The following is a 26,902-nucleotide window of genomic DNA, read 5'->3' on the forward strand; positions in this document are numbered from 1 at the left end:
GGCCCGGTTGAAATAGTTTCGAAATGGATGAAAATCTGAGATAGTTTTTTTTTTTATAGATTATACCGGGTTTAAACGTGGAAACCAGCCACCTTGGCGCCTGAAGATAGGCAACAAGGCATTGCCCTTTCGTTCCTGAGACGGAAACTGTAACACCGGTTGCCCATATGCAGGCGCCGAGATGACTCAATTTCACGTTTGGATATGGTATAATCTGTAAAGTCACTCGAATAGATTTTTTCCATCACAATCACAATAATATATAAACTGAGGTGCTTCCATGGATTCGTAAAAAATAGTCTATTAAATAGAATAAACCATCATAGAGTGAAATAGAACGAATATGTTAGACATTTACTTTACTTGCTCGACGTTTGTTCTTAATTCCAGTATTTTACATTTTATATTTGTAAATAGAGCTGTCTAGCTCAAGAACAGCATAATTCGACAAATTTTCAATGATTTTAGGCTCACCAACGTCTTAAAATTCACAGATTTTCTCAACTAAACTATTTTTTGTTTTTTTTTTTTTTTCTTTTTTTTCACTTCGAACAATTTCCCCGCAGATTCAGAGAACCGTCGAGTCTGGCTAGTGAATTTTGAAGTCTCGACACGTGATTTCGCAAACCGTGAAGATCGGATCTCGGTTTTCTAGGATAGTATAACCACGAGCTAGGCATTTTTCGCCGGTGTAACAAAGGGTCACGTTGTACGCGACGGAACAGCGAATCGATCCAAAAGGCAAAGTAGAAACGTCGAGCACTTCCCCACAGGCTGCAACGTCGTTACACGGCGATTCCAGGCTAACGATAAATTATTTACAGATCAGAGCTGAGGTCGTTAATAATCATTAGCTCAGCTGAATGACTCCGAACCCGATGCGATGTGCCTGAACGATAAGCCCCATACCGCATAGAATTAACTTGTAAACTTTTGGCATTTTCCAATCATTCATTTCTATAATTAATTATTCATCGGCGAACCCGCGTCGATTGACGGGTTAAATTTAGAACGAGCTAATCGGTTCGAATTGCATATTTTTGGTCAAGTTTCTTCGGTTGTTTCACACTAATTATCTTGCTGTAATCGTTCTTTTTTTTTTTTTTTTTTCACCATAAACTCACCTGGGAAAGAAACCCGGCGACGTCTATCGCGCTGTTAACACGTGGTCTTGTAGGCCTTGGCCAACCGAGGCCACCCGCGCTGTCCAAGGAATCGACGTGGTGGTTCGACCAGTGCAGATGCTGAAAGACGTTGACAAAATGTTCATATTCATTAGCTGCTCGTGATTTTACATCCCTCTTCATCGACGAACCGGTAATTTGAAAAATAGCTTAAATCAGTTTCTCAGCTTATATATTGCTGATTGAATGAACCGAGTTTACATTCGTATGAAAAGATGGCAGAAATTGTGCAAATATTTTGACTTTGCAAAACTCCCTTAATTTTGTATAACATTGCTTTGGACTCTGTGAGCAAAATGTTGTGCATTTGCTGTACAAACAAACAAACAAACACACCCACATACACACACACACACCAATACATCGTTAAATCTGTAAAAAAATTATGGCACGATATTGTTCTTCTAATGTATAGAATTTACGATGTTATCAAGTGCCGTCAACACTTTGTTTTCATATCCACGCACTGTTTTTTATAGTTGATTTTAATTCAGTCACACTGTCTCGATTCAAAATATTTTCCACAATATGTATGTCACTCAAATTTGAACCGGCGAAATTTAATCGTAAAAAAATAAAATAACAGAACAGTGCACTCTTGTGCACCAATCAACAAGGGCTGCAGCATGGCTCGGGTGTTTGCAGTGCTAAAAGTGTCCGCAATGTGCTTTTCGCATGTTAACACAGTTTCGAACATAGGAACAAGGGAAAGAGCGTCGTTATTATTCCCTCGGTTTTCATTGGTCATCAATATTCGGGACTAGCAGTTGATTCTGAAACGTTGACACGATTCAGGATCAGCTGTGGGATAGAAATTTTCGACACTCTCTCCTGGCCCCGGAACCGGGGAGTTTTATCATTTTATGCGAGAACGTGTCGGTGCATATTAGAATATATTATCATGTGGCTTACGGTGACACGTATTGCATTATAGAGGTGATGCGCAAAGTGCGTATTGGGATTTTTTATCCGTTGAAAATGATCCGCCGGACGAGCGAGATGAGTTTAATTTCGTAAAATGTACCAGCAACGCCTTTTACCATTACTGCCTGAAATTGTCATTGCCGTCTCTGTTAAAATCCAGAGCTAATTATCCTGCCGGTCCAGCGGATCTTGTACGTATAATTTCGTGATAATTCGAGGAATTTGCGTGAGCGTGAAAAGTAGGTGAAACATTGAATATACTGCGTTATATCATAGCTGGATACTCAATACTCGTCGAGTAACACTGAATTATACCGGTGGTCACGCGATGTCTGCCCTGTGGAGTAGAGCGAATTGACATCCGCAATCGCGAGGATCCCTCGCTCGTCTTGGATAATGGAAGCACTGCTCCAGGACACAGCAGCCACCGCCACCGCACTGCGTCATCATTGCAATCATCGTCAGAACTCACGATTCGGTCATGTTTTTTTCTTTTTTTCATTTTTTTATTTAACCTTTACTTTGTTGATCGAATCTACGCTGACATTTTGTACGGTGAAAAGATTTCGAAAGAAAAAATGGATATCCTATAAAATTATATATAATCACAAGTTTCAAGTATATAATTTCGGCTTGCAATCATGTCAATTTTCATAAAAATACAATCCCATCTTTCACGCGTTCGCGTATTCTATAAATTGTTGCGATATCGGGTATCTCGTTTATCGACAACTTTGAAAGCGATAAAGATGACTCGAAATTTTTATTTGTAGAAAAAATAAATAAAATATTAACAGAACTGTTATCCTTTTTTCGTAACTGAAGAGTATCGGTGTAACTAATTATCCTTTTCATGAGAAATGTACGACACGCGTGGTTCGTTGAAAGACTCCGGATCTCTAACCTTCAGCTTTGTGTTTTATACATCACTTTCAATTTCCTCCGTGATTTCCGCTCGCTGATCAACGTTCGCATCGTCAAACAGGTTATTTTGGATAAGAAACCTTCCGGGCGTGATTACGTATCGCGTATAAACATTTTCCACGCTATATAGGTATACATCTACTTCCTTTTACGTGGAAGCCGTTAGAAAATCTTTCAGAATTTCTTACGACTCATTATTTCACAGTATAGTCGCTGACCTTTACGTACACACAGATATTTGCACAGGGAAATAATTTCCTCAACTGCGCAATTTCTGAAAGTAACGTTTGAAAATAATTTTTCAAATTAACTATAGAATTTAAATTATATAATATAGAAATACAACAATAACGAAAGCTGTATATATGAGACGATATGATAACGACGTGATAATACAGAGTGTGTGTGTGATACTTCTATAAGCAAAACACAAAGCGATCGACATTTCCATGTACATCGAGCGTATACGTACGTATAACATTATATTGTGTATTCACCAACAGCGTCTGTCAAATTTAAAACTCGCCTTTTCGAACCTCTTTTTTCCTAATATCACTTTTTATCATCCGTGATAATCCGCAGTGTTCAGTATATCTAAAATGAAATTAACAATAAATCCATTTATAACTGTTGCCGTTTCAGAGACGGAATATACAAACTGAAACCGAACTCTCACGGGTGTCTTCATCTTACAGTCCTCTGTATTCTCCTTCTTTACCTTCGAGTTCGTCGTAACTCTCCTTGACAGATCTTTGTAAATAATATTGTAGACATTATAGAAAACGTGAAACATGTAATACGAAAATCCAATGAGACTCGCTTTGTTCGATAGACGTTGTTAGGTACAATCGTACGTATATACATAAAGATATATATATATATGTATAGATATTTAAAATTAAAAAAAGCTTATCAATCAACGCATCGTTCACTCTGTATTACCTGTCATCCGTTGAGCAAATCAGCGATAAAACATTCATCAACCCTCTATTTGTAAACAATTTATCCAACAATGGAGGGTATTTCTGGATGCCTCGTTTGATCAGCAAGGGTTTGAATGCAACCGCGTACATGACCGAAAATTTTTCTCCCTATATCAGCAACGGTTTCGTTATGTTTGAGCGAATATTTGATCAAGTTCGGTTTCCATTATTCGTCCTGTGCAATATCTCGTTTAATAAACTTCTCGAACGTATCGGCGACGACTACCGAGATACTCCTGCGTGTTTCATTGCCTCGTAAAGGAATTTCCCAGCTTTCTCTACACCCTCTGTACGGAATGCGACGAATGTTGTTCACAGCGATAGAGCTTTCGTTCCGGCTTAACGTGTCTAGCGTTCGGTTCGGCTTTAGCCGCTGGGTTATATTGGCTATCGTCCGCACAGCGGAGCCTCGAGATAAACCGTCGAACGGTGAAACGGGCCGAGGGAAAAACCATGAGAAAAAAGAGTAACGAGCAAAAAGACGCAGCGGGAAACTCTAGAGGGGAGGAAAAGCCCCGCGCTAAAGCTCGTAAGCTCATTGATTATAGCTACCTGAGAGCAGGCGTGTTGCGTCGAGTGCTGGTTGCAGGTGTTGGTGGCGGCGGCACAAACACCGGTACCGGGGACCTTGAGCTGTTCCTTGTAATCAGGCTGGTAGGGGAGGAGCATCCTTATCTTTCCCCACCTGTTAAAAAACAGTGCAATCGCTCCGGCCCAGACGACCAGGACCAAAACAACGATTCCAACCTCGACCCCACGGATCTGCGAGAAGAATTTCGGGCTCGTAAAAGCATGCAAAAGCCTCTGCAGGCACCCTTATGAAATTCAAAAACAAGTGTAAACCCCTGGCCAAGTTATGCTAATTTTCCCAAAGTTTCCCTTTGCCAGAGTACAAATATTCACGGAGATGTCGTCCTGTACTCACTTGAATGTAGGCCTGAGGTTGATGAGCCGATGGCGGTCCTGGCGGTGTCACAGGACCTCCGGTCACAGCTCCGGCCGCGTCCTGCTGCGGCGATGTCTTCGGCGGTTCTACAAACGATATAGAAAATGAACCGATGACGATCGAACCATTGGTATACCTAATTTTATGAAGTCTCGTTGATACACTTGCAGGGATAATTAGTTTTTAAAAGTTAAAGCGGAGGCCATTTTTGCACTTCGAAAAGATGGACGGCAAATCCGCACTGAATCGATCCAGACAGGATATTAAATTGACATCAAAAGCGCAAAAATAACAAAGATGCGACTAATGAGAAAGTTATTTCGCGGAAATTTCCCAAGGATAATTTCATGCAGGCTAAATTAGCCTACATTTATGCAAATCAGGGTACATTTCGTCAAAATCCGCCTGCATTCCGGCAACCAGGAATCGCTGAGGTATAATTTAAGTTGCTTAAACGTAGGCGGAGTTTGTCAAACTGCACACCAAATTGCATAAATACAGGCGGATTTACCCTCCGAGAAATTATTCACGGATCGCTTTCGTTTACGATTTCATTCGAAAATCGCCAGTATAATATCGCAACGTCAATTACTCAGTGTGATTGAAAGTGCCCATTAAATACGTCTCCAAATTTCCAAGCTCTTTTCTTTACTGCAAAAGAAGAGGTGAAAGCATTTCCAGCTCCGAATTTATAGATTTCCCACCCGTACTCGAGTTTCTCGATAAAGCGAATCGTGGATCGTAGTCATCGCGGTGGTTGAGAGTTTAGGCGGAGGTTGGAAACGACAGACAATCCCAGATCCCCGGTCGTTTCGTATCATTGCAGTCCCCATCTCCCATCTTCGTCCCGACGTCAACAGCTTGGCTTTTCCGAGAGAGACGCAAGCGGAGGTGTAAGTTTAACGATCCGGGCTTACCTAGCGTTCGGAAGACGATTGGACGACTCCTCAGCCTTATTCCAGCTCGTACTGCCGTGACGAACAATTGGTACTGAGTGTCGGCACGCAGGCCACTCAGGGTAACTGCCTCGCTGTTTCCAGCGACAATCGCCACGACCCTGTAACTAACCACTTTGACATTGTGATGCTATCTTTGACTATTGATTTTCGCAAGTTTCATGCGCCGTGATGCACCGCGACTAAGCTTTAATCTTCGAGCTTCGGAAGGTAGACGCGATAGATATACAAGCAGTATCAACCCTGGGGTGAGATTATTGGGGGAAGTGTCGCGTAGTAACGACCAGCACAGAAGACGTAATTATTATACTGGCTAAGCCGTCTCACCGCTGACTTGTAATTCATTCCTTCAAATCACTCGAAAACGGCAAACATTAAATTGGGAATAAATATAAACAGCAGAATCGGGCAGCTCGTTAATTCGATGGTGAAATTCAGCTCTTTGTTTCTCAACGCGTCTCACCTCGGGCAGTTCGGGTTTTATTTCAAGGGTCTGTAAAGTATTCTCTACTTTATTATGTACCCACATATCGCACGTATTTCCGGCAGGTTATTCAAGCGACGCTGGAACAGATTCCACTACAAACGAAAAAATAATTGCCGTTAGACTCGCTATAATTCCTCGGGAGAATAAAGAACGGTGCAATTTGTAATCGTTAAGTTTCCACGGTGATGCCACGAATGTTTATCATACGGAGAAATCACAGTCGTAAAAACTGCACTAACTTCAGCGGTAAAAATATCGCCTTTATTCGTAAAACAGCAAATGCAACGCAGTAGAAGCTTTTTTTTTCCTCTGCGTATAACGACAGATGGACAGTTCCTTTATCGGTAAGCCTTCAATCACATTGGCTATGAACGAGATATTTATGTACTACAGAGACGATGAGTACACAGTCCATTATATGGATCGATTTTTCACCCTTTATTTTCTACGCATTTTTCGATAGTTAAACGCTGGGATAAAAAACATGCGAGCACTCCGCCTGCAAGTATGCAACCCAGCTATCGCCTTTCAAGTGATAAGTGGGTTGCATTCTTTAAGCCTCACCGAGCGTTTTTTTTTTTCTACCATTTCAGCGTACAATCTCGAATTTCTAAAAAAAAGGGATATTGTTACTTAGATATGTATATTAACTTATAGAATGAAATATGCATAGGTGAATTGTTTCGTATCTGTAATATAAATACCTATGATGCAAAAGACTAGCTTAAGCCACGTCAGTAATGATTTATAAGCTTGCAGATCACTCAAAGAAATTAAGTCTGATAAGTGACTATTTTTAATCAGTGCAAGAGGATTTAGGGAATTGAAATGATTTCGTTGCGAGAGCCAAATACGATCGTCACAAAGTAATTAACAACGTTGACTATAAAAAATGTAAGAGAATTTTTTAGTGAAACTTCGTTGAATAGAACTACGTTATTATATAGTTGTACTTCGTATGTAAGTGAATAATAAAATTTTAAACAAATCAATCTATCCGTAAGCTACGTCAAGAATGGATCTCCTTACCTTAAATGATTATTATAAAGTATGAGTTTTTTTTTTTTAAATAGAAACACGATCGTTTTTGGCCGAATATTTCTTTCAGTGAATTTTCAAAGTACTTGCTTTCGATTACGATCTATATATAGCTATGCGGGGATGCAGTACCTTGGATTTTCGTATACGAATGAAAAGTTTGAATGCTTTGTACCTGTCTTGGCTACGACAGCAAGGGAGGGTCCCACCGACCCAAGAATAATCCGTTAAGTATTGCGTTTTGATATGCGGCAGAGTAAAGTAAACGTGAATACAAAGTCATTACATATACAGTAAAAGGATTGCAGCAGATCTCTTAAAATAAAATCTAGTAAATAAATCTCGTAACAAAAATAGAACTGCCGTACAGTACCTGAGGGGAATATTTTCAAACAACTTCGCGTTCGGAATTCCTTTCATATTATTTCAACGAATCACTCTGCAATATTTTCGACCGTATGGACATGGCTGATAGTTTGTTGTTATTTTACGTCTTTTTTTTCTTTACGGCTACCGTTAAAAATTCTTTACCACGACGAAAGAATTTTCTCAAACCCATAAAATTTCAAGTGACTTGTAACCCGCGGGTATACAAGTTACGAAGATAAATAATGAATGCAGCAATTATTTTTGATGGCGTGTAACGCAAGATCTTCAAGTATATTCATTGTCAGACGCAATACCTCCTCGGAATGCTTTTAAACTTAAACGAGGTTTCCACCCCCTCCGACAGAGCCCCTCGTTCGGCTTTAACGGAACTTTGCTATTCAATGGTTTTCTTTTTAATGTTCGGTTTACCGCGAGAAGAAGTTTCGCCGAGCGGTTAAAACGTTGCATTTCGAAGAAAAACAAAAAAATCGAGCTACAACGTAGTACGTTGAGTTTTTTTTTTTTTTTTGTCCTCCCTCACACCCCTTTCCACCCCCTCAAAGAAAAATCGAATGTAATAGCAATGAACGCACCTGGCATCGGTCGGCTTGTAAGTTACGTCGTATTTATCGACCGAATCCACCTGCCTCATGCTCCATGAAACGCGAACTGATGTCGGGTTGACAAACATAACCGTTATGTTCTCGGGCACTCCTGGATTACCGGGCATCGAACCTAATTCGAAAAGAGAAGGGAGAAGACAAAAAATAATTTAAAAAAAAATAAAAAAAAAAAAAGACGAAATATATCATTCCAAAAGAAATCGGCCCTTTGCACTATGTGGAAAAATTGGGGCGGCTTCAACCCCCTTTTTACCAACCGACGAGGCCAGCTCCCTGCAGAATTAGGATGGTGGCCCAAAGGACCATGCCTCCAGGGTGGCGGGCCAGGACTGGACCGCGCCTCCTTGGAGCCCCACGTCCGCTGCCACTAGAGGTCAGCCGAAAGCCCAGCCGCAGGAACTGATTGGCAAGCGTCCACTAAACCCGTGGAATACTGTCATCGAGATCAAGTCTTGGGCCCCCTGGGACCAGCCGGCGTTTATCAGCCGGCACAGGATCCTCCGCGAGGCTGTCGAAGCTTCCCCATATCGGTGAGAGACGTCTCGATTACCTGAAACAGAGAACACTCCGTCAGTTCTTGGTCAATAAATGAGCAATTGACCGACCGGGAGCTTGCGACCCGAGTCGATAATGTTCGGGCCCAGGCAGAAGCCCGTAAGTGAGCTGGAAAAACGAAGTCAACGGACAGGACACGCAACTGGGTTTGATGTTGCTGGTTCCGGTGCCGATGGGAACCAGGTGAAATTGTGGAATTGGCTCGGCGCTGGCCTGCCCGACAATCGATAAGAGCTGGTGTAGATATGGAATTTGCCAAGGAGAGTTGTCGCACTGTAGTACGGAGTATGCAAGCCTCGTGGACGAGCCTGGTTCTCCGCAATGCCTGTTCGTACGTATGTACGTGCAAATCTATTGCAAACCAGCCTGCTTGGGTACACAGTTTTATACAGGTGGTGTACTATATCGACAAGACGACCGTTGTACGTGCGGAGAGTCTAACCATGCATCTGTCTCTGGTTTGCGGTATAGAAGGATATAAGCTCGCAAGCGGTAGCTGCTTAAAGAAATAACCCTGTCGCTGGTGTGTCGTCACGGCGTCGATGCGTAAGAAAGCGATTGTAAATCCTCCGGACTTTACGACGCGTGGAAGGAGGAGAGTTTAGTTTTTCATTAAGCGTCCACGTACCGCGTTATGAAATATTGTCGTATGTCGAGTAACTGCGAGTGGAGTTCTTTGTAGCTACATTTTATTGAGCCTCGGGTACCGTTCAAATCGTATGTGTAAAAGACACTGAGAAGAATGGAGAACGTCGAAAAGAAAGTAAAGTTCCAAATTGAATTCCACCGAAAGTACAGCTTCGCCTGTCCTCTCGACCTATGACTTAGGTATATATATATATATATATACGTATATCTATGTCGAATAACATGGAAGAAAAGTTACGCTTCGGAGACGTAGGAAAACATAAAAGAGAGACACCGGAGCTTATCGATTCTTACTGAAATCTCACCAACTTTTGAGCCGTGTGCTCGAAATAAATATATCTTTGGAAACAAATGCGATCACCCCGAGGTCAGACTTTGGCGCAATACGCCGGAGCTCATAGTTTAGATATGTGGATGAAATAAAGACTAATGGAGAGATGTAAGATAAAAAAAAAAAAGAAAAAAAAAAGAAAAAGCTCTACACTTTTGTTTCATCTTTGTTTGTTTGCCCCTACAGCTGAAATTCCGCACGATGAGAATAATTTGCGAGAGTACATTAACGCGAAATGTTGTATCGTAGGTGTATGTATAACGTATAGTATAAACTGCAGCGTCTAAAAACACCGTTCGTCTATTAATATACGAATATAGTAAACAGCTTGCGAAACTAAAGGAAATAAAAACACAAGAACAGCTGGAAAACGGAGCAAAGAGTGCATCTTGCTTTTCTACGAGAAATACACGGAAGCTTTTACTTCGTTCGTGAGAAAAAGCTCGCACACGTGGCGCAGTGGGACGTGAAGAAAAACGGATCGGCGAGATTTCTGATCATCGATATACGCTCGAATTGACGTTTGGAGGCGGGCGACTTTCCGCGAATTTATAGCCAGAGGAATTAGCATTTAAATGAAAACGGAGCGGGAGTAAATTGCGATTAACCGGACCGTGCGTGGAGGGAGAAGTCGAGGATTTTTCGCGGCTAAAACAGGGCTTTAAAGAAGCCGAAAACGACGACGGCCGAAGTACGGGGGGAGGAATTGTCGAAGAGTTTCGAAGCCGGTAATAGACTATGTTAATATCTTAGAAGGGGCATTAATTTACCGCACTGCTCTGACTTGCATAAAAACACACACATACGGACGAGTTATTTTTGGTGGTTTATTTTGACACCGTTGGTATATCCGTTCGACCATGTGTCGGCAAGTGAAATATAGCGCACACGCATGTGTGTGTGTGTGTGCGTGTGTGTGTATATACATAATATGTATGCACATGTATATAACGTACGTTAAGCTGCGTACACGCTGCTAAATGCGAAGACGCCCGCGGTGAAGAAGCAAATACCCTGAAATAATAAACCTTAGGATATGTAAGGAATGATTTGTGGCTTTTGGGGCCCCGGCTCGGCTGGGCTTAAATCGTTAATAACACAAAGCCGTTCCCCATTGAGGGTAGGTACTCGACTCAAGTCAGTACATTCTCAGCCCTGCATCGAGCCGAGCATCCCTCGTTTTTCCTGACGCGAAAAAAAAGCTAGGTAAAATCGAAAAAACGAGGGAAGAATAAAAGCCAATATTTCGAATAGGACTCTAGTAAAAGATCACGATTATCATATCTGATCGGAGAACAATGTAAAAGCTTTCCGTTCATCGTGATTTCTTGGTTGCGTAATAATCCTCGTTGCGTAACGGATGAGCTTTTTTACCGATTAAATTAAAATACTTTAATTAAATTCGGGCTTGAATTTTTCAGAGGATAAAATTGACGGTCCCCGATCTAGATGCACTGAAAGATCTAGCCTTGAAGATAACGAGATGCGGCGATACGTATTACATTATCTCGGAGTCGGGTTTGTTCTCACCGAGGAACAACAGGAAGCTTAAAATTGGTCAATTCTTCTCGCAATAAGCTCGCGGGCCGCGGATGAAACAGAACAGGAACCCTCACGGCATTTCCCATTATTATACTCACGCCGCAATTTGACGAACGACCCGAACTAAGACGATTACATTTCCGGTTCTCTTCACGCGGTCACGCGAACATCCTTCGCACGAGCTTTCGTGGAACGGTGAAAGCCGGATCGAGCGGTCCTTCAAACCGTTGATGAGTACTAATTTGACGAGAAAGTTTCGAACGTACAAGTTTTGTCAAGAGTAAAACGCAAAACAAGTTTGACCATCGTAACAATTTTCCAGCAATTCGTTACATTTTGCCAGACTTAAAGCTTAATTACGTAACTCGTTCCCGAATGAATTGTTAGTTGAATAAAGCAAAAAAATGTAAAACAAATTAAGGATCGGTTGACGCAAAATCGTTACTCGGTTATATACTTCTTAGATACATGATTCGTCTGCAGTAGACTTATAGGTACGTGCTTCATTGAAACCGTGACTGCTTGGAAATTGTCTCCCTGTACAGTTTGTACCTTGTATCAAGTTACGTAGGAAATTTTATAATTTCATGAAATATTTGTACAGCGTTTGTCACGGAGCTGTTTCGGTTCAATTGAAGTACGTATTTTTATAATTTATGTAAAAACGCGTCGTCCGGTGGTTATTTATTGGATAAATAATTCGGTCAAAAGTTCCCCGGGCAGATATTACACCAGCATAAAACAGAGGTTCGAATTCACTGGTGCGGTTGATGAACGCGTGGTCGACGGATTACACACAATAGGTTTTGACATCTCCGAGGAAAATAGCTTCGAAGCCGTATCCTCGTCAACGGAAATGCGAAAATAACCAACTGACAGCGTCAAGGTTGTCGAGTAAACAGCAGTCGTCGATCCGTCCGTCGGGATGACGCTTCGTTTACAGAAGGATCGAAATTGGAAAGAGTGATGGAAGCCGATGGTCCGAAACGTGATCACAGAACTTTTTTTTCTCACTGTCAAATTGGAGACGTTTTTCACACCCCGCCGTGCTCAAAGCTCTGATCTTTTTCTCCGTTGCTGGCAAAAACGCCGGTTTAAAGAAGGCTTTTGATACGACGTATTGCGAAAATTGTCGAAATCGAAAAAAGATCGCGTCTCGTTGCACGCGGGGCAAAACAGGCGCGGAGTGTAACAAATTGGTTTGTTATACGAACATCAACGCCGAGGGCTTTCCGTCTTGTGTAATGTAAGGCAGGCCTTGCACCGGTGGATGTTCGACCTCAATCCGGGCTTAACTCGAGCATTAGCCTTCGCTCTGTGGGGTCTCTCGTATACCGAGTTACATAGACAACGGGGGATGAGAAGTGTTGGGAGTATAAAAGGCCCGCGGATTTATTACACGCGGCATAAATCCAAGTTACGAAACATTCAACCCTCGCCCCAGCTACGACGTCGAGTCGACTCAATTTAAGCCGCTCGCTTTTGTGCCGTTAAATTTACCCCCAGCGAAGAAGGAAAGAAACAACAAAATCAAAAAACACAACGGAAATAACGAATGAAAGAAATTTATCACCAGGCTTTTCAAGTACCTTTCATCTGCGAGGAGCTTTTTTCTACCGTAACCTTGATTTTTCTACGCCACTATTTTTCAACCTCTGAGTCGCGTCCGCAAGCTCGGTAAAAGTAAAAAGCAAGGGTTGTAGGTCTTACGCTATAATAAAGATACAATATTTTTGTCGAAAAGGCTGTGACTGTTTATTTTTTAATAAATTGGCGAATCGTGCTTGTATTATTGAAACGTAAATAATTAAGTCTTTACTTACTTACGATTAGTTTTTATGTTGTTTGCCATTGAAAGTTAAATACGTCGCGTTTGAAATCACTGACGAGGTTTTATTACGGATCTGGGTTATTAATAACAGTACGTTACAGTGCATTAATAATGCGATTTAAATAAAGAATAGAACGCTTTGGGATGGATAATTTTTGGGGAGAGAGATAGAGAGAAAGACAAAGACAAACAGAGAAAATAAAACAAAAATGGTATATTCTGCATATTGGCGATAGAATAGACAAACAATAAGACAAAAAGTTTTGAGAACGCTACGGCATTATTTTATTGAACCAAGTACAATGCAAATTGTAATCGTAATTGTAATAATAAAAAAGAACCAAAAAGCCTGAAATAAATCTTATTTTCTATCGCTTAAATAATCCCTTAAGGAAATTTCAGACGCGTGACTCTCGTTTTGTCGCAAGTTTTCATAATCTACCGTAATTATTTTTCCAAAAATGTTAATTTCATGTAAACGAGTGTCCAAGATTCAGGCAACTTCTCGTATCGCGCATTCGACATCCCACCTTACAGTACAAAAGCTTCTTACATTTTTCACGGATTTCCAACGCTACATACCTCCCCGACTGAATCCATCGTTCCAAGTGTGGGTAGCAATGCGGATTACCTTGCGGCATATTGCGCATCCACCTGATACCGTACGCTGAAAAATATATCCTCTAAAACGTAAAGTTATTTGTGCCTCGACCTGCAGGCAACCAGTAGTGGTTAGCTAAATTTGAATTTAAATTTGATGGAAGGATGCACAGCGTTTTAAACCCCTGGGAAAAAAGAGTGATGAAAAAGCGGTTCAATTTTCAAAAAAATAACCGTATCCTCTCCGCGAGATTAAACGAAAAAATAAATAATAATAATAACAATAATATTAAAATAATAAGAAGAAAAAAAAAAAAAAAAAAAATAAAACACGCACCTTTCCCTTTTTCTTTTCATTCCATCTCAACCCGCCTGATTACACTTGGAATTCAGTGTAGTCAGTCCCGCGTGGAATGAAAAGAGTATTTTCATCTCCTTTTTTATAAAAATTTTTTTTACTTTCATTTTATCTTGTCGCCTGCCGTTTACCTTTCTCCGTTATTCTTCACAGCGGCTCACCTTTGCTCGTACGTGAATTTCGAAAAGTGCGAGCCGGAGGCTTCGTCGGTTCATTACGGTAAGATCTTTCGAGGAGTTGTACTTTCACAGGGCGTCGACGAAAATTTATCCCGTCGCGTCCGCGTTGCGGTAGATCCGACCGAAAATTTTTCCATCTCGCGGTTGAATCGCGCGACGTTTATTTCGCCCGCCTCAATCCCCACAAGAGTTACGCTCTCTGCCTTTTTATTCGTTGAATTCGAACGAGCCTGTTATTTGCTGCAGTCAGGAGTGCCATGGCTCGTGAAAAATTTCTCACGGGACGAAATCCTCGTCAAATTTCGCGTGGTTTCGGACGTACGCGCGATATCAGACAGAGAAAAACCACCCTCCCTACTTGACGTCCCAAAAAATATGGGCTCCCGTTTACCAGAGGGAATTCCGTCCAATCAACCCCATTCAACGTTTCGTTATTTTTCTTTCCCCGTAGAATTCCCCTTCATTTTGATAATCGAATTAACCCATTTACTTTGCGGTTTCTATCGACAGAAACTCAAGTTTCCGAATCTGAGGGTTGCGTAGAATTCTTTTGAATTTTCCTCAAAATTCACTCCACATACTTGCCTTGTATTGTTCTTTCCAACCACCGAGATTTCTCCTTACGGATTTACTTTTCTCATCAGCTTTTCCCCACAGATCTCCGGATACCAAGGATGTAAACCAAGACGCGAGTTTACCTTGGCTGGATTTCACCTCTGCTAGCTGCAGTTGACGTCGTGTAAGGTCGCGGGTGTATATCCTTCAGGATGACACGCGTGACTAACCACTTTGCGAAATCTACACACGGTACGTGCAGCTAATGCCCCTCAAGCCGAGAATCCCGCCGCATGCATCGATCACCCCTGAGTTTCCTCTGCAACGGCGGATACGTCGTTGTATGTATGCAACGTGCTGCTGTTATACATGTGTAAATTTATATACGAGGGATTCACCGTCGACTCGGCCACTTTTTTTTCGACCATCTCAGATCTGCCCCATAATTGGTTGTATCGAAGTACTACTAAAAGGTACTCTACGTGAATTTTTTTAAGATTTTTTCATTCGTTATTTGAGAAATTGCCGATTTTTTTTTCAAATGAATATATCTCGGGAACTTAAAGTAACTGAAAACAAAATGACTCTGCGTAAAAGTTGTAGTTTTTTGTTAGCTTTCGAGAGGAATTTTTGTAAAAAAATTTTTACGTTCCGGTAACGCTGATTTTTTACCAAAATAGTAAGAAATTATTTTTTTTATTCAAAGAGGACCTTTTTTTTTGCTCAAAAAATTGCAGAGTCTTCCAATGTGTGTGACAATATCGCCAAAAAATCGCCAGAATGGCACGGATCGAGGCTCTAGGGTAAAAAAAATTAAGCCTTTTAGTAGTACCTTTTAGTAGTACTTTGATATAACCAATTGTGGGGCAGATCTGAGATGGTCGAAAAAAAAGTGGCCGAGTTGACGGAGAATCCCTCATATAGGTGTTACAGATACTGCAACAATCTGCACGCGCAGCAGAATGGCAGGTAAATAATTACTTATTAATTCTCACGTTGTACGCACGCGGTTTTTTTTTTTTTTTCTTCTTCTTCTTCTTCTTTCATTAAAAGATCAAAAACGAACAAAAGGCTATTTTCAAACATCACCCGCGCTTCTTAGGTTATTCAATTACATCCGAAATCCATGTTCGATCTTTAAACGTTTCGCACGTCGGCTTCGACAACGTCACAATAACGGAAAAATTGACATTTTTCAGCAGAAGCAAATAACTGACGAGTCGAAGTAAACCGTTTATGGTGACAAGTTTTTTTTTCTGCTTCTTAAATCGTTTGGAAAAAGTTCGATTCGTTGGATTTCACTAAGGATTCTCACGTGGCAGGGACGTAAAATCCTTTCGAGTTGTGTCACTTTTTTTTTCGAAAATGTACCGTAAATTTTTGAGTTGCGACATATTGTTCTTGACTAAATTTACCTCTATAGAAATATCGTATCAGGTCTATTTCATTTTAAATTGTATCATTATTTTCGATTTTAATACTCTACCGTTTTGTACGTACGCGTGTATAATTAAAGTATTATAATCTACTGTAATAATTTTTCTAATTTCAAGCTTTTCACTTGCTGACTTTTACATCTACAGTCACAACTCGAAATGTGTCGGTTTTTCACTGTTCTTTGTTCCGAAACCGGTGCAATGTAATAACTACGCTTTAAATGCTCTGTGACGGTTAATTTTTCAACAAAAGAAATGTCACTTTTCAAGCTTACAGATTCGAACTACTGAATTGTGACGTTATTGAAACCGACGTGCGGTTTACACCTGAATATTTTCCAACTATGCAAAAAAACACTTGATAATTTGTTTCATTCGATGATTACGCATCTGCACGGTTCGGTCTGAAATGGATCGGCCCGTCGAATTAAACAAAATTCTTAACCGCAGATGGTGATCCGAAAAATTTTCAGAAAACGGCAGCATATATTAGTTAACCCGTCACGGAGATTAACTGATGAAAAATTCTCACGTCTGTTTTTCTCCCTCCCCCTCCCCCAATATTAAAATCACTTCTTCTCACGCGATCCAAAAGTGAATGGCTTATGTTAGGATGAGTAAGAAAAAAAAAAAAAAAAACTCGAGTGGCATAATTCAACTTCTACATTATATGCAAGTATAATTTGAGGATGCCTATTATAATATACTTGTTTCTTAATAAAAAGGTTGATGTGCTATTCGTATGATTTATGATAATTTTTTACCTCCCCTTTTTTCTTTTTCTTCTCTTCCGTCTTGTTTTTTCTTTTGTCATTAATGTTTTTAATAACAAGGACTCACCTTGACCAACGATTCTTATCCCGGTGATTGTTAAAAAATTTCCATTACTGTTATCGAACTTTTTCGGGGTAAAACAGTGGCGCAATCTACAGACAAGATAAATAGAAAAAAAATAAATAAATACATTGTACGTGTGAATTTCTCATCTCTTTTTCCAGCTGTTAAATTTTTTTCTTTCACCACCGTAAGTTGAATTGGTAATATATTGTATGAGCGAATATTGTAATATGTTTGTTAACAGATTTTCTCAAAACTATAACATCGTGTATAAAAGAATGAAATTTCAATCCAGATCCAATCTCCGTCTATATATAGCGTTGATTAAATTGTCTCGGAAGTAGGTATATTGACACAGAGTACAAAGTAAAATTAATTCTTGAATTTCACCAACGATTGCAGTTTGAATCATATTGCAGCTTGGATGAGGTCGACGGGCAGTTGTCAAGCTTTAAAGTGAATTGTACACGTCGAGAAATTACAAACGAGTTTATAAGCTCTTATCAAAGTCGCTAGTTATTCAGGAAAGTTTCTTCCCGGTGGAAATACAGTCTGTAGTACAGGTGAAAAGAGAAGATGGAGAAAATTGTTTGAGCAAGGATAGCGTGCGAGTGTGTGCGGATGGGGCGAAACGCTAGCGTACAAAGCAGGGAAGAGAAGCGCCGCGAAAGCTTCGCCGGAAGTTAAACTCGAGATAACAACGGAAGCCGAGAGGTGCTCAGGGTTCGTTACAATGAAATTAATCGGACGGTATTCAGAAGAGCAATGCGAAAGGAGATTTCAACGCAAGGGTTAAAAAGCGAGCGAGAACAAAGGCTACGAGACGAAACCGATAAGTATACGTGTACGTTATTATAGATTTATGTACGAGAAGAAGGAGAATTCTCGTTCAATTTCATTCGTAGCTTGGAGAATAATTAATGTTGGAACCATTTTTCAAACCTCGAGATTGTCGCGGGAGGTAAAAGGCTCCGGTTGTTGAAAAAAAAAAAAAAAAAAGGAGCGGCTTTAGACCGGCCTTAAGCCAGATTTCGAACGCCCCGTTCTCACACCGCAGATTCCAAGTTTATAGAGAAAATAAGAATAATATCCAATTAGAATTTCGAGCTGCAAATTCAGCCCTCGGATACCATATTACATGAAAATATAACGATTTTTTTATTTTGAACCAACGTAACGGATCGACCATTACAAATTGTAGAAGTCTGACCTTGGATTCGTTATCGATGAACCAAAAAACTTTCGCCTACCAATTTCTGCCGAAATTGGAATATTTTTTGATTTTTATCCGCCATATCGGATCGCCGTTTTGGATTTTGCAATCTGACTTCAGATTCGTGATCGGCCAGCCAACGAACCGGCGATTACCAATTGTCATTAAAATCCAAATGCTTTTAGTTTTTCTTTTTTAGCTTATTGAAAACCCTAAATTCAAACTTCGCAAATCTGACCTTAGATTCGTGATTAGCGATGCAAAAAACTTCACGGTACCAATTTTCATTCAAATCTATTCATCCATTCTCAAGATATTTTATTTTTATTTGATTTTTCGAAATTTTGTTAATCAAATAATTGAAACAGTACCTACGAAACCGGTCAAAGCCAAAATCTAGATGTCCATCTGAAAACGATCGGAGGTAATTTTCTCAACTTCGAAACGTCGAGATCCAGTGAAAATTCAGCTTTTCATTTTCGAGGTGATTAAAATAACTTCTTTCTCTCTCTGAAAACAGAGAAACAGAGAAACTTTCATTGAAAGGGTAGGAAGTTTGTTCCAAAACATTAAAAAGTACACAAGTTTTATTTGCAGCGATATGCTGACGAACACGAATTAACACGAAAAATTGTTCACGTAATCAATAGAAACGAATAATACAAGCAAAGACATCAACGATCTGAGACAAGGTTACATAATAAACAAAAAAAAAAACGTTGAAAATAATTAAGCTCCTGCATTTTTAACCCGATTCTCATTTTTTAAACGCTTTCTTCTCCTCCCAAATTTCTTTTACACAGGGAGCGGCTCGAAACGCTTATACGGATCACATTGGTTTGGGCAAAGGGTATCCGTGGTCAGTTTGCACAGGACAACTAAGCTCTCGAACTTCTTGCTCGGCTATTTGTCGCCAAAGTTTTGCGTGGTCACGTTCGCCTCGGATTTTCCCTTGCCCGAGGGTACCCAGAATTATATACGTGCAGTTTCACCGAGTCCGCGAACTTTCCTCAAATTTATAAAGAGAGAGAGTGAGTCTTAATCGCCTCCGATGCATATATGTATAATTTTATTTTTATCCAGCGATGCAACCTTAATTAGTTACGTTGAATTTGACACAATTTAATTATCGCCTCATGTAATTCAATTTTATTCACTTTAATTATCCAATGCGATATATTGTTTTCTATGGGGTTAGAAATTGTGACCGTCAACTGTGCTCAACGTCACAGTAAAACCGTATTAATGATGGGATATACCTAACAATCGTTTCGAATTATTTCCAACGATTATATTACCGCGTCGTTCGGTATGCCGTTTAATTTTACACATTAGTTTTAATTTCCGCGTTTATCCAGCTTGGAATCGGTCGATTAAAGTGAGAAGAAAATTGAAGAGAAAAAAAGAAAAGAATAGCGAGTAAGACACTCTGTTGAATTAGGTTTTACGTATGTGCCGTTGAAGGTATGAACGTGTGTAATACACGTATCTACTGTAACGGGAAGTAACGGTCAACTTCGATATTTATAATCCAGAAATTCCATTCATAATTCAGGGGGTGGCTCCGATTGACAGGACAGATACTGTTCGAAATTAATGTAGATCACGCCGATTGAGCGATGATGAAATTTCGTGTATTCGTACCTTATACGTCAACGGTTTTTAATACTTGTCTGCTGGTCAATGTAAATTATATCGTCATATTAGCGAGACGATGGAACAGCTTGTCGCAACAAAGATGATTGATATTCGTAATTTCTACCCAACTCTACGCGATATAATATTTACAAACGAACTCTACAATATTATACATACACGTATATTATAGATAATATCCATTTTTTAAGTTATAATTTAGTCAAATTACAGCTTCTATTGAATCGAAAGAGAGAGAGGGCTTAAAAAAAAAAAAAAAAAAATTGCCAATAATTATTATTCTTTAGTTTCAATAATAAAAATTTATTGTTTCAAGTTTTGGATATTTCTGCGTATACTTTCAAGAGGAGCAAAAAAACCTGCATACTTTGGGCAACAGAAATACTCTTAGAAGTTTCAGCAGAATTTCTGCTCCGGAAGTCTGATGAAGTCTCCGTTTGTTAGCTGGAGTTAAATTAAATCTAGATGGTGTAAATTTTTTTTACTTCAACTTACTTCGGTTTCGTATCCTTCAACCAAGATATCTGATTTTTCAACGAATTTTCCTAAACGTATATCAAAAGTAATTCGGACGTCGATCGCAGTCGATACGTAACGTTTTCCAAGTTTACAATTTTGTATTAATAGGAACCAGTCTCACAACATATATTTTTTACGACAGCTGAGACTATTCTAGAAGCATGAATATTTTTTATCCTGTCAAAAGAATTAATATCAAATAGCCAACAAAATTAGAAACGAGAATGAAAATCAAACGAAAGGAAAAGTCATCGATATATTTTTTCTCTGGAAGGTGTTGGAACTGTTGACAAAGTCCGTCGCTTAAAAAAAAAAAAGAAAAAAGTTCTTTACGAATCCATGAAGTCTGTGTGTCTTCACTGGAATGGACAACAATTCTGAAAGGGTTAGCTTGCCTGACTTGATGTAATTCATATGGGGAAATTTTTATCGCCTACAAGCTAGGCAGCAACAAACAGGAAATTAAAGCAAACCCGACACCGCAGCGTCAGGTTGAAAATTTGGGGCTTGAGCTAACAACAAAAGCCTCATATAATACATATTGTCATTGTTTAATCCGAAAATCAGGAACTCTGAATGAACAACCTAACCTACATCCATTGTTGTATAAACTAGCCATGCAAATAAATTACAATAACAATAACGAATCGCCTGAAATCGTTGAAACAATGGAAAGTCCATACATTTGTTCATATGTACAGTATTATTAAATTGTTTAAACTATTGTGAATCCTGAACAAACTGTCTTCCGGTACTTTCATTTTATTCCGTACACAATTTTTTAACCTCTTCTGCAGCATCTGACTTTTAATAATAAATCGATCATTTTTCTTCTTTAATTTTTTTATTACCAAACCTGCAACGCCGCATTGATTGCCCGTATGAATATGCAATTTCTCCAACTCTGATTTCATCGACGCCCTTTCATTGAATTTTCGTCCTTCCTTTTTTCGTTCACCTTTTGTACCCAGCGAAGCCCGTACAGCATTAATTCGTTTATTCAAATCGTGTACATACTTTTATATTGTTTTACGGCGGCGAAAGCTCTCCTCGAAATTGCTTCTCCCCTTTTTTTTCTTTTCGCCTCGAATTCTTAGGCCCTTAGACCCTCTGTAATATTTAACGCTTTGATAAAAGTCCTCGGCTTTTATTCAGGGGATCATCAGGGGGGCGGACTATTTTTGGCGGGAAAATTTGAAGGAAGAAATATATACCTACAGTGAAACGCTGCAAATGTGTGAGGCTGCTCTTTTCGCACTTTTAGAGGCGTCCTTCAGGCCCAGGATTCTCCCCCATTTACACTTTTCATTTCTTTTACACACATACTTTATACGTGCCCTATATCCTGACTGCTTTTATCATATCCCTCCGAAACTCGAGAATATTAATAATTCCAAGGAAACTTACACGAAACTTTACTTTGCCCGAGTTGAAGAAGCAACCCTCGTTGTACATTCCGAAAAATTTTTACACCCTAACCGAACCGTCGACGGTTACCTACTTCCAGCTCCAAATTATTTTCTGCGAAGAAATTCAAAGAGATTTTCGAGTCAAACGATCGAGTCCGATTTACCTGAAGTGACAGAAATCTTCGAAGAAAATCGAACCAACAGATGGAATAAACAACCGTCACGTTTTTACTTTTACTACTCTCCTGAAACCTGAGTTCGGTGAATGTGCGAAGAGAATATAAAAAGGTTAAGAAACGAAACGAGAATTTGGTGCTTTTTACGAAATACAATACGCGGATTAACCTATCTAATGAGAAAGAATTTCGTGAGTAGAGAAAACGTTAGAAGGTAAGAAAGAAAATTTAGAGAGGATAAACTTCTCGCCGATTCTTAAAGTATCTACGTTCCGATTCAGTTTTATCGAATTTTACGACTGAAAAAAAAAAATAAAAAAACAAAAACGTTGTCCTTCCCACAGGAAACCGTGAGACACGTTTCACGCGATACGCGAGTACCTACATAAAATGTACCTACAAACACGGGGCGGGGTGTAAAAACTTTCCGAGCCTAGATGGAGTAAGTTTGAAACGCAGACTTTTTATCTCCGTTGAAACGAAGTTAAGTGGCAGCTGCGAGGGCGGAAAGGGAAAGAGGATCGAGGAAAGGGATGAGAATAATAAAATTAAAGGGGTCGGAGCTTGCGAGGAAAATGAAGACGGCATGAAAATGTAGGCGGATGTGTTGTAAAGGTATATATACATATATGGAGTACTTTATGTATGTATATTATATGTATATATATATGTGTGTGTGGGCTTAGATACAAGGGAAAGTATAATTCGTGTAATAGCATCTGGGAATTCGTATGTATATGAGAGGAATGTTTCACGTAACTTCGCGAAATCATATTCTCGTATTACGGATTCAAAGAGAATAATATTTCACTCCGTACTCGAGTTTATGTTTCTGTTGTCTGTACGCAGAATCGAATTAAATCACGATTCCATGTCGGTCACGTGATTGAAATAGTTACACGCTTTTAAATTGGATTTGAGTCGGAACCACAGGAGCAAAATACACCCGCATATAATGAAGCGAAATTGGAGTGGACGGATAATAAACGTTCACGGTTATTATACCCACTGTGAAATTTGTCAGGATTTTTGAATTGTGCAACGTTTAAATCATTGTCGATTATCGAATGACAAAATGATGTGAAAAATGAAGTCGAAAAATTCACGGAAACTTGCGAAATACGTGTGAGAAATAAGAAGAAATATTGAATAATTCAATTTTTTACATTTACGTATCTTCCTCACCTCGTCCTGTTAAGCGGCTTATTTCGCACAGATATCCCTCAAGTACTTAGGTATAAGGATTTTTTAATAAAGGGGATTTTTCGGGACGCTGGAGGAAACACGAATGAGTCCCATAAGCTAGATCTATTAGCTAATCGTGTGGTAATTCAAAACCGGCGGGACAGAGTGATTGATAGAGTCTATTTCAGGCTGTTTCGAGTTCGCGTAAGCGGCGAGGCTTGCGAAAATTGCTTGCGAATCCGCCGATGAACCCTGCAAGCAAACGCCATGCGATTCGATATCGCATGGTGAAAGTTTAGTAGTTTAAACAAACAAATAAGCTTGTAAGCCGATACGTGGAACACGATTAAATCGTCTAATCTTTGTGCTTTGTGCAGTTTAATCTCGCTGAAAGGTTCTCGGAACAGCTCAGAATTAAGGATAATTAATTTCGAGCTGACTGACGTTCAGGACATTGTGTATAATAAGAAGTTGCTCGTACCAATGCCGATTCCAATCTTCACAGAATAATATGAATAAATAAATATCAATTCGCTGCACGTTAACGGATAATATAGTGTGATAATAATTCACGGAATCTCCGGGTTTTCACGTGTCGTAATTATAACAATCACGCGGAGGAAATGCGCAAATTTATTTCCGACATGGAATTATTCTGTGGCTTATATTTTTCACCTCGAAACTCGTTCAAGTTCACCCTTTCTGACGCATTTCTAAGATTATTTGAAATTATTTCGAGATTTTCACGCGATTTTCTGTAATTCGCGTATCAGCGAAACGCCAAATCCCTTTTTGTTCCTTCGAACAATCTTTTTCATCGCTTTAATCGTACGCGATGTATCGTGCAACACTGCCATTAAACTTTTAGCATTCCACGATTATGACTGTAAATGCATAAAGATTCGTCTGTGCGATTGCGGGATATGTAATCAGCTGTTACTTTAATACGCTGATTCAAAAGTTTCGCAAAACCGTCGACTCTGCGCGTCGACTGGAATAATAACTCGGTTTCGCGATATAAAGTTTCGTAAAAAAAAAAAAAAAAAAAATTCACTCAGTCTTAAGACCAACTTTTTCACAGAGAGAATTCAGATGAAGTAACGATTTTCACTCGACATATTTCTCAAGTGTTCGAAAAAATTTGCCAGTACGTTACTTGCGTGCAGATTCGATTGCTGAGTCGTACGAATAAAGGATACTTCTGTATGCGCGTGTATGGGAAATTTGTGCAATCATTCGGCGAGAGGAAAAAGGAACAAACAGATAAAAAAAAATCCCGCAGGTAACGATGATCCGTAAAAAATATCAGCCCTCTGACTTTATCGGTCATTGATGAAATGAATAGATCTTCGTTTCAGATCTGTAGAGGTGATTTTTAAACAAAATAAAGTAAACGAAAGATGCGTTCGGTGTAAAAAAACTGTCCAATATTTTCGAAATATTATAAAATGATATTCATTTTTCGTTAATATAGGGGTATTTTTTCACCGCCTCGGGTAAATTAACTATTCTACGAAAGCAAGCGGTGGATTATCAGCTTACATATGATTATATACGTCAGTTTGATGCGACGAATAATTATAATGACCCGACGTGACGTCAGCATTCGCGTCACAGCCGTGACGTTAAACGCATTGATTGCGGAGAAGGTCGAGCGGTTTGCGGCGCATCAGAACATTTAAATAATTCCACTCTTGATCCTATGAGTCACACATTATTGCGCCGAGGCAACTTTTATAACAAGATTTTTAGTTGCGGTTACCGCTCGGTCCTTAACTATTTTCATATTTTACCATAATCGAAAAAAATAGTTCTAGGTAGAAAATGAAAATTCACTGATTGGGTTCGCCGTACTAAATTTTCAAAATCTGATTTCATATTCGTAATCCGCGATCCCAAATACTTATAATTTATGTAAAACGTGTTCACGCGTAGAGTGACAACTTTCTCGGAAACGAATGATTCCTTCAATTATCACGATCTTCTTCAGTCAATTTGTTTCTAACAATAATAATTCACATTATATCGCAGTAATTACCCTCGAGTATTGAAAAACTATTGGTACGCTGTCAGAACTAGGGAAAAACCCGCAAGGAAATGTGTTGAAAAGTCTCCGAATATACGGAAAATGAATGTAAAATAGATGGCAAGAATATTTGTCAGCGCGACTGAAAGGGTTAAATTTGCGGATTTCGGGTTTTTTCATTTGCGTTCGTACAATATCAAGTCCGTGACATTTTTGTCCCAGTGACGAAACAGGGCCGTACACGCGTTGTTTCGCCCAGCGGTCGATGGTATCGATTTCCCGTTCTGGGCACCGCCGACGAGCTTCTACCTGTGTTTTACCTTCGCTGGTGTTTAGCTGTAATGCGACATGCGACAAAACCGGAATGATAATTCACCGTACTGAATTATTACACCCAACCTCCCAACTCGTACCATTTAATTTTTTCATCCTCGCCGCGTGATCGTTGAATCGGAATTTTAGGGTGGGTGTCGAAAAGCGAAATGACCGGACAAGGGTTTGGTTTAAAAAAGCGAATCAAATCAAAAGTGCCAAAAATTCAGCTTGTTGGATATTGAATTATGGAAATACCGCGGAGTGTATACAAGTGAAAATATGGAAGTAAGGTACGAAGGGTAGAAGAAAACCGAAATGATAATTGATAAATAATACATGAAGCCAAATTCTAACTTTATTCGATATTTTAGTATTTTATTATACTTTGATCTTTCAAATTTCAAATTTCTTTTGTAATCAGACAAACGTTCAGAAAAACAATATCAATAAGTTACATCAGTTCCAATAAATCTTGAAAAATGTCACCTGATTTCTCGTCATCAAATTCACGATCTGTAATTTCTCGATTTTACTTTTCAATTCAATTACGTGAACAAATTAAAACTCGGAATCGGTCAGAGATGGGCTGCTCTTTTTTCAAAAAGAAAACCACAAACTTGGTTAAAAAAATTTACGTCGTATTTAATTGAATGAGGAAATTCTAATTCAATCACATTTTCTTGTTCTTTTTCATTGCCTTTCAATTAACGAAGTTCTGATAAATTGCGGTTCCTGAAAAAAAAAAAAAAAAAACAGAACAGCGGAGACCCAACTTTTGTTCTCAATACCGTTTAAAAATGACGAAAAACATTGTTCACGATTGATTATCTTATTCTCATAGCACAAATGTTCAATAACGGAAGGTGTAATATATCGTCAAACCAAACTGAAAGATAAAACTTGAAAACGCTTTGTAGATACGTCAATTAACGCTTGCGATATTAAATAACAAGGGAGGGTAATTGCAGTGCGGATAAGAGAGGATTTTTCTTCCTGGATTATGACGGATTCCGAAATTTTACGGTTTAATCTATGGGATTTTATAACGGTTATAAATCCCGAGAGCCGCTATCTTTATGGATATACGCGAGAAATTG

At 39.4% G+C, this 26,902-nt stretch overlaps 1 protein-coding gene across 6 annotated transcripts in view; it reads right to left on the reverse strand.

Moving 5' to 3' along the window:
* LOC107217350 overlaps window positions 1-26,902 on the reverse strand; it is a 43,355-nt gene that overhangs the window by 6,681 nt on the left and 9,772 nt on the right. The window contains exons 2-9 of one of the 6 annotated variants that reach the window (XM_046739809.1): window positions 18,895-19,029; window positions 8,692-8,984; window positions 8,405-8,546; window positions 7,618-7,626; window positions 5,879-6,024; window positions 4,941-5,047; window positions 4,568-4,777; window positions 1,125-1,244 (exon numbers count right to left, since the gene is read on the reverse strand). In XM_046739809.1, coding sequence (XP_046595765.1) covers window positions 1,125-1,244; window positions 4,568-4,777; window positions 4,941-5,047; window positions 5,879-6,024; window positions 7,618-7,626; window positions 8,405-8,546; window positions 8,692-8,740 — 783 coding nt within the window. In that variant the 5' untranslated portion in view covers window positions 8,741-8,984; window positions 18,895-19,029. Of the gene's footprint in view, window positions 1-1,124; window positions 1,245-4,567; window positions 4,778-4,940; window positions 5,048-5,878; window positions 6,025-7,617; window positions 7,627-8,404; window positions 8,547-8,691; window positions 8,985-18,890; window positions 19,030-26,902 lie in introns of all 6 variants that reach the window. The other 5 variants (XM_046739810.1, XM_046739807.1, XM_046739808.1 and 2 more) reach the window with 5 other exon arrangements.

This window comes from Neodiprion lecontei, chromosome 5 (assembly GCF_021901455.1).
Source record: "Neodiprion lecontei isolate iyNeoLeco1 chromosome 5, iyNeoLeco1.1, whole genome shotgun sequence".
Taxonomy (NCBI): domain Eukaryota; kingdom Metazoa; phylum Arthropoda; class Insecta; order Hymenoptera; family Diprionidae; genus Neodiprion; species Neodiprion lecontei.